Here is an 8,515-nt window from a genome sequence, read left to right as displayed (position 1 = left end):
CTTCCCCCAGGCCAGTCCCCTATGAACTTAAAACCCTCTTTCTGTTTCTGTGGACTCACTGCTGTGAGTATTTCATATGAGTGGAATTATACAACATCAGCACCTTTTTACTTGGTGTCTTTCCCTGAAAGCATCAGGTTTTTGAGGCTCATCCACGTTGTATTATTTTTTCATTTCTTTTTATGGCTGAATGATGTTCCATTCTAAATAGAATCTACCACATTTTGTTTAGCCATTTACTCACTGATAGATATTTGGGGTGTTTCTTCCTATGCACTCTTTATTATTGTGAATAGTGCTGCTACGAACATCCTTGTACAAACATTTATCCAAACATCTGTTTTTAGTTTTTATGGGGATTTACCTAGAAGCGGAAAGTCCAAGTCAGATGGTTAATTCTATGCTTAAATTTCTGAGGAAGTGCCTACCAATCTTCTACCACAGCAATACCACTTTACATTCCCACCAGCAATGTGAGAGGGGTGAAAATTTAGATAGATAGATATTATACTAGAAGTAAAAACTAATGCATTTTAATTTTTAATGTTTTTTTTAATTTTTAATGTTTATTTATTATTGAGAGAAAGAGAGACAGAGACAGAGAGTGAGCAGGTTATGGGCAGAGGGAGGGGGAGACACAGAATCCGAAGCAGGCTTCAGGCTCTGAGCTGTCAGCACAGAGCCTGAAGCAGGCCTCCAACCCACGAACTGTGAGATCACGCCCTGAGCTGAAGTCAGATGCTTAACCAACTGAGCCACCCAGGTGCCCCAATTTCTAATATTTATTTAATTATGTATAGAGAGAGGGGACAGGGGAAAGGGGCAGAGAGAGGGGGAGAGAGAGATTCCCAAGCAAACTCCATACTGTGGGGCTTGAACCCACGAACATGACATGAGCCAAGATCAGGAGTCAAACTCTATTGACTGAGCCACCCAGGCACCTCAAAAACTAATATATTTTTAAAATATGTGCTTATTTACTAACTTAAAATAAAAACAAGCTGAATGTGTATTTAAAAACAACAATAACAAAAAAAACCAGTGAGAATAGTGGCTTTTTAGGTTTTTAAATTTGTTTAATATTTTTGCAATTCTCTTTAACATCTGACTTAATAGAAGACAGCTATATTTTCATATCTGCTTCCAAATGCAATCTGATGCAATATTACACACCATATAGTCTCTGGGGAGCAAGGTTCACTAAGATATCATTGTATTATTGCTATAAGGGTAGTCTTGAACTCACGGAGCCTCTGGAAGGGTGTCAGAGCTCCCACGTAACACCTGAACACACCTTGACAACAACTAGCCTAGACCAAGTATTTCTTTAGGGGAAGTGTAAAGGTATTCCACTTTCTTCATTGGTTAAAATATTTCTAAAAAGTTGTATTCTCCTAGATAACCACCTCATGAACCTGAGATAACTGAAGACAAAATAAGTACTTGTTTCTTTCCACTTCTTTACCAGTTTTCAAGAGAATTCATTGTTTGTATAGTGTCCTAGGTGACCAATGCGTTACGTTTTTCTACTGCAGATACATGGATTTCAATGTAGGTGAAACGCTTGACTCTATCCTAGCCATTTTTTTTTTGCCGAGATTCCCATCTGTGACTTGGAATCCTTTTCAAGTCAGCTGCTTCTGAATTCAGAACCCTACTCCTCATCATGCTCTCCATCCCTTTCTTGAGTAGCAGAGCCATTCCAAACTCATGTAGAAACTTTCCATCTCAAGTTAGAAATTAGTCATTTCCCCAAGGCTTTCTGGTCCCTTCTAGTGGGGAAATAGTAAGTGGAAGCCATACTCTGAGCTTTAGCTTATTTGTGCCCAGTTGGTTTCTGGGCTTTTTTTTTTTTTTTTTCAAGAATAAAAATTATGGGAAACAGCTAAAACAATCTTGACAAAGCTGCAGAAGGGAGTTGGTGGCCATGGGGCTGGGCGAATGGCAGCAAGTCTGAACACATGGATTGGCATCTGGGGGCACAGTCATGCATTGCTCACAGGACATTGATCTCACCAGCAAGACCATCGCGTTGAGCGACTATTACAAGGGATCTAGCAGATGAAAGAGCTGGACCTCACTGTTTTGTGAGAAGCCGGTGTGTCCTAAGGCCACTGTTCCAGAAATTCAGCAAAGGCATTGGGCTCTTACCTTCACATATCGAGGACCATGCCCTTATTGGGGAAGATCGTGTGGTTAGTGCAGTTCAGACCGGCTCTCAGTTCACGATGGCAAAGTGGGTGCTGATGTGTGTTAAAGGAGCACTACAGAATTCTTGACAACACAGTGTGACCCCCAGAAATTGGTGCCACCATCACCATCCTCTCAGGCTTCCTTGGGCTCTCTGCTTGGGGCCCCCAGGAACTATTGAGCGGGCACTGTGACCTGCTACCAGAAGCTCTTGCCCTTGACACCAGCCTAAGGTCTCTGTTCCAAGATGCACTTAGGGACAAAGAAAGCTGGTCAGCACCCACAGAGAACTCTCATGTCTTTGACATCTACTACCCTCTTTTTTGTTTGTTTGTTTTTGCTTAGTTTCTTCAGAATTTCTCAATCCTTCCAGGCTCTAATCTCTTAAGATTTTAATAACAATGTTGGGAGGAGTTGTTTCCAAGTGCTGCAGTTGAACTTAACATTCAAACCATCCCTTCATACCATTGTCTGTGGAACACAGCATCACCCATCGCTAGCACCCCCACCTCTGGCCCTGAGGATGACTGTCCCTCATGGGGGGCCAGGGGACTGGGCCACCCCTCTCCCCATAAACCACCCACAGGGAGCACCCCTCACATTGTCTGCTCCCAGCTTTCCTGCAAGAACACACTTGGCCAACTGTCACTATTTCTCATAATCTTGAAACATAAAAGGTGTTTGTGACTCTTCAGAGCCTGGATTCCTGTTGGCCACTAAAACTTGAAAGGAGGGGTGGTTAGTGGTTCTCTGTTTCCCCCAACTGACTTGAACTTTCATTTTAATCCAGGGGATTAATAAAAGTCTTTCCAGCATTCTGTTCTAGGACCTTCAGCTTTCACTGAAGGGGAGGGGGGGGCTCAGCACACAGACTATATTTCTGCAAAGACCCTGGTTTGAGTCACCCCTTGCCTGACGGTATTAGGGGGCAACAGCACATGCCTTATCTCTTTGAAAACATAGCACTGTGACTCTCATTACCCCGCCTCTCCCTACCATCCCACTGCAAGCAAAGTGAACAGGGCAGCCAGAATCCACAGAATTAGTCCAGGTAAGTAATGAAACAAACAAAACAACAATCAAAGAGCCTCAAACTAGAAACAAAACAAGTAATCATCAAAGAGTGGATGAATAAAAAAAAACAATAGTATATTCATACTTGGGATCTATTGAGCAATAACAAGGATTACAACCATATACTAGGTGGAAAAAAAAACACTCAGATATAAAGAGTACATCTAAGCGATTTCATTTTTTCCTTTTCTAAATTTTTTTAATTTTTCTTTTTTCAAATTTATTTTTGAGAGAGAGGGGTAGGGAGCAAGTAGGGGAGGGGCAGAGAGAGAGGGAGACAGAATCCCAAGCAAATTCCACACTGTCAGCACAGAGCCTGATGCTGAGCTCGAACTCACAAACCATGAAATCATGACCTGAGCCGAAGTCAAGACTGAGCCACCCAGGTGCCTCTTTTCCTTTTTGTTTTAATTTAATTTATTTAGTATATAGTGTAGTCTTGGCTTCAGGAGTAGAACCCAGTGATTCCTCTCTTACATATGACACCTAGTGCTCATCCCAAAAAGTGCCCTCATTAATGCTCATCACCCATTTAGTCCATCCCTCCCCCCGCCAACCCTACAAACCCTTAGTTTGTTCTCTGAATTTAAGAGTCTCTTATGGTTGGGGCACCTGGGTGGCTCAGTCGGTTAAGTGGCCAACTTTGGCTCAGTTCATGATCTCACAGTCAGTGAGTTCAAGCCACATGTCAGGCTCTGTGCTGACAGCTCAGAGCCTGGAGCCTGCTTTGGATTCTGTGTCTCCCTCTCTCTCTGCCCCTCCCCCTCTTACACTCTGTCTCTGTCTCTCTGAAATAAATAAACATTAAAAAAAGTTTTTAAAGAGTCTCTCATGGTTTATATAAGTTATTTTATTTTAATAAAATTATAGAAAAGACACATCTAAGCTGAACTATATCAGTAAGCATACCAGTATTTGCAAGTCTTCCTGGTTGGTGTTAGCTTTAGCTGCAAATGGGCATGGGGGTACTGGGGTAATGGGATGTGCTATACCTTGACTGTGTTCTTACTTTATAAGTTTGACCTATTTGACATAGGTCAAAATGAATGGAATTGTATACTTAAAACAGATGGATTTTGTGGTATGTAAATTATACATTGATAAAGTTGATTAAAAATTTCCAAACTGAAACAAAAAAAAGTACCAAGTACAAAGGACATGAACAGACTGAAAAAAATGGACCTTGCAACACCAGTCAGGTGGATACAGTCCCCACTGTTTCCTCCTCGACCAGTTCACAAGTGTGCCTGTCCCGTGTTCAGAGCCTGAGAAGTATTACTTGAATTAGTGAATGAGTCTCAAAGAAACAAAGTCCAGGCAAGGGTATCTGAGATAGCGCCACCCCTGGAGGGGGTTGGCTTCCATAAACTTCCCTTGCCTTGATCCCACCCTAATCTTGGTGACCAGCTCTCTTGTTCTGTTTTGTTAACCATCAGCGACATGTCTGCCCCATTGCACAGTCTTTCTCTTTTCATGTTTGGAATAAGTTGGAAAGAGTAGCATCATTGTATTTGGAAAATAAGCTCGGCAAGGAGCAAAGTTGCATTTTTCCTTAAGAGTTTAGTGAGAAAATGAGGGAGCTAAAGTGATATGGGATTTGGGAGCCACTTAAGAAACATTTAAAGAATGAGGGAAACATCAATCCTTCAAAACCTATAACCATGGCAGGAGTGAACATAATGAGGAAAGTCAGTAGGACAGTACGTCCAACTTGAATATCATTTGTTTGGGTTTGATTTTCACTGAGCACGTTTTACCTGCAAAAAACACACCTTCATCATGATCATTGTCTCAAAGGAGCTTGCATATTGGAAGGGAAGAAAGCACTAAGGTGCTGCCGTGCAGGGAGAAATGAGATGCCCATACAACAGAGTTGAAGAGCTTCTTACCAACAGATTAGGGAAGATTCTGGAGGATATGAATCATAATAGGCTTCAGAAGTTGAAGACTATTAAACAAATGGAGATTATAAAGAAGGCATTCCATACAGAGTGATCTGACTAGACTAGTTTGTGTGAACTGATGATTATAAAGCAGAAACAGGAACAAAATTAAATGGAGGGTGGAAAGAATGGTATCACTCTGATGTCCTAGGCTCCTGGGCCTTCGGGGAAGGCTTGGCGAGGAAGCTCATGGGATGTCTTCATAGGAGCTGTGGAAGAGAGATGGGAGACACTGGGTGCATTGGAGGAGTCAGGAGTCAGGAGACAGAAGCTAGACAGGTAAAAATGGAAAATGAAATAAACTGGGAAGAGAGGAGGAAACACAACGAACTCACCAGCGCTTCTTAAGCCACAATGCAATGACTATCAGAAGAATTAGGGGCACTATCACGGCCAACAGGATCAAGTACATGGAAAGGTGGTGTCCTGTGGGTATTAGAGAGACACATAGATGTCATTTTTGATCCACGGCCAGTTCTATTCTGTCCACTGATCCCCCATATCAACAGGTGCATTGGATGTGAATGCCGTCTTCAAACAGCCTTGTCACTCTGCTCTCACACCTGCCCAGAGAAGGGTGCCTTATCTCTCCCCCAAGTCTCTTACATCAGAGCCCCACTTGGGCTCCATCTCTTTCCCGAAATCAGTTGTATTTATTCTTTCCTGATATTGCACTCACCTAGTTCTGGCGCCATAAAACTTTCCTCTGCCCTACCCTCTAAGCTCAAGAACCACCTTCTTACACCTACAGATTCCATCTTACTCACCCCAGTAGATGACCATGTCGTGGCCCCCTAGACTGCTGTGTCTCACTCGGCAAGACAGGCCGGCTGCTTCCCGCGCCGCCACATCCAGGGTCACCCGAAGATACCATGTCCCATCAGCATGAGGTAGGACATCACTTCTCTGGGTATCTGGCTGCTCCTGCTCACCCTGCATCCACATCACCCACACTGGCTTTGGGTAGAAGCCAGAGACATGACACACCAGCAGCAGACGGCCAGGACCAGGGCTGGGGCCAGTGGACAGCCAGACCTCTGGCCTCACTGCAGAGGGCATGAAAGGTATTCAGATGCGGATTCTAACACACAGCTTAAGGGGGTAACCACATCGGTATGTACGTATTATCTTGCTCTAGGAAACTTGTACCCAGAAAACCCTATTCTTATTGAGCTCTTCTTTGTCCTAACTTTGAAAGGGATGGTGGGAAAGGGCGTATATGGAAAAATCTTAGAGGAAGGGGCTGTACACACCTTGCTTCTGGAGATCCACCTTCCCTGCATCAAAGAGACCCAAGGCAAATTGGGGACAGGTGTTTGTGATGAGCCTCTGCACTGTTTCCTTGATGGCTTCATACTGGTTCAGGAGATCACAGACACTCTGGGCTTTGCTGTCACTCCCTGGAGATGGCACCCATGACAAGTTTTGGAAACTCAGGAAATCTGATCCTTGATAAGCTGCCTGTAAGAAGGCTTTTGTGACATCACTAGAATGTAGCTCACAGCCAGCTGTCACCTGTACTTCAAAGGGATCTGGGAAGAAGGAGAAAAGAGAAAGAGATTTGGGGGGGAGAAATGAAAGAAATGATATAAGGACTTTATTAAAAAGTGGAGCAAGAAGGTATTAATAGATGTGTGGGAGTAAGCCAAGGATGTGTTTGATCAGGAATAAGGAAAAGCATTTGTGGGATGGGGAAGGGGGCCATAGGGATACATGTCAATAATTAAGTATTTGATTTGAAGAAGTCAGAGAAGTGATAGTAAAGTGCAGGTCAGAGCCCATGAGAAGGAAACACAAGTACAGGGCACATGACACGGGTCATAATGGTTGTTGAGCTGCGAGCATAAACGTTGGAAGAAACTGAACGGAGGAAGAGATCACAGTTTAAGGGAGTCAGGCACAGAGGGGCACCATTGTGTGTCTCTGTGTTTTAGATCATAGAAGGGAGATCACTGAGGAAAGATAAAAATGAATAAGAAAAAAGAGTCAGAAAAGAGTCTATGAAATCTTGAGGAGTCAACACCCAGAATGACCCTCAAGTTTATTCATGAAGATTTTTATCATGGGACAGGAATAACGGGCAATGGTCCAGAAGGGTATGAGCATGTTTCCCAGAAACAGAGGAGCCTTCTGAGGGAACTCACACTTGAAGTGCAATTGGCCGGCATATTCTTGAGACTCCCGAGTTAATCCAATGAAGTAGACACGGAACAGAAGCTCCAGGTCCGTCAATTCCTCGTTGCTGAAGTTGCCTTTAGACCAAGGGTGCAGGAAAACTATTGTGCCAGACTTGTTGTCCCAGCCATGAGTCTGTATGTCACCCAGCCAGCCTGAGCCCTGATGCTGTGCCCAGGATTCGTTGACAAAGGACGTGATCTGGATGACGTGGAACAAGATGGGTTCCTGGACTGCTGTGGGTAGTAGAGGGTCAGGTAGTTTAAGGGAAAAAAGAAGCAAGCAGAAAATAGAAGTTGGAAAGTGAATCAGCTATGAAGCAGAGGAGGAGGAGAGAGAGAGGGCAGAAAGAGAGGGAGATAAGGAGAGAGAGTGGGGGAGAGAGGGAGGGAGGAAGAGGGAGAGAAGGAGAGAGAGGGAGGAAGAGAGGGAGAGAATGAGGAAGAGAAAGAAGGAGCCATGACTAGGTTAAGGATGACATTTCCCTGACTCGGGGCCCCACACTCACCACCATCCTTTCAGAGCAGACCTGACCTGGAGACAGGACCTCTCAGGGTGTGAACACTCCGGCCACATGAGGATCCAAATCATCTTGGGAGAGACCACCATACTCTGCCCGGATCCAGGGACTGGGCAGCCGGCAGAGGCTCTTACCTTGTGCACTGTGAGTCCCCAGGAGAAGAGCAGCCAGCAGGGTGAGCTGCAGAGGCACCATGTCGCCTGCAGATGTTTCTCCACTCCCCTCTGTTTTCAGCAAACCCGCTTTTCAGTGTCTCTGCTCTGACTTCCTTCTTCCACCAATAAGCCGTCCTCCCCACCAACTGTTGATTGAAATGACAAAGATCTGCTGCTCCCTCAGTCTCCAGCCACCTACTCAGGCTCTCATTTCCCCTCTAGCTCAGACCAAAACTAATCCCACCTGGCTTCCAGCTCCTCTCCTTGTTTCCAGCCTCCACCCCGCCTTCTTCCCTCTGCGAAGGTCGTGTAGGAAGTTGTGTGTGACATTGGAGCGTCACTGCACCTTCCTGGGACTCGCATCTCATTGCTACAGCAAAAAACAGAAACTGCACCATTTGTCTGGGTCCTCTCATTCTAACAGATCAGAGGTCCAGCTCTGCCTCGGTGTCCCTTCC

The 8,515-nt window shown here is 44.7% G+C and overlaps 1 protein-coding gene across 1 annotated transcript; it reads right to left on the bottom strand.

Moving 5' to 3' along the window:
• Positions 1 to 4,096: 4,096 nt before the first annotated feature.
• On the bottom strand, positions 4,097 to 8,295 carry LOC144221288 (T-cell surface glycoprotein CD1c-like). Its single transcript, XM_077751741.1, has 6 exons — positions 8,037 to 8,295; positions 7,352 to 7,618; positions 6,461 to 6,739; positions 5,975 to 6,253; positions 5,543 to 5,633; positions 4,097 to 5,416 (listed from the first exon to the last, which is right to left on the bottom strand). The coding sequence occupies exons 1-6, from the start codon at positions 8,095 to 8,097 to the stop codon at positions 5,395 to 5,397; spliced, it is 999 nt and encodes a 332-aa protein (XP_077607867.1). The 5' UTR covers positions 8,098 to 8,295; the 3' UTR covers positions 4,097 to 5,394.
• Between the last annotated feature and the right edge of the window lie 220 nt (positions 8,296 to 8,515).

The sequence above is a fragment of the Crocuta crocuta genome, unplaced genomic scaffold, assembly GCF_008692635.1.
Source record: "Crocuta crocuta isolate KB4526 unplaced genomic scaffold, BGI_CrCroc_1.0 scaffold494, whole genome shotgun sequence".
Lineage (NCBI taxonomy): Eukaryota > Metazoa > Chordata > Mammalia > Carnivora > Hyaenidae > Crocuta > Crocuta crocuta.
The sequence above is the reverse complement of the archived record's forward strand: the minus strand, read 5'-3'. Positions and strand labels throughout refer to the sequence as shown.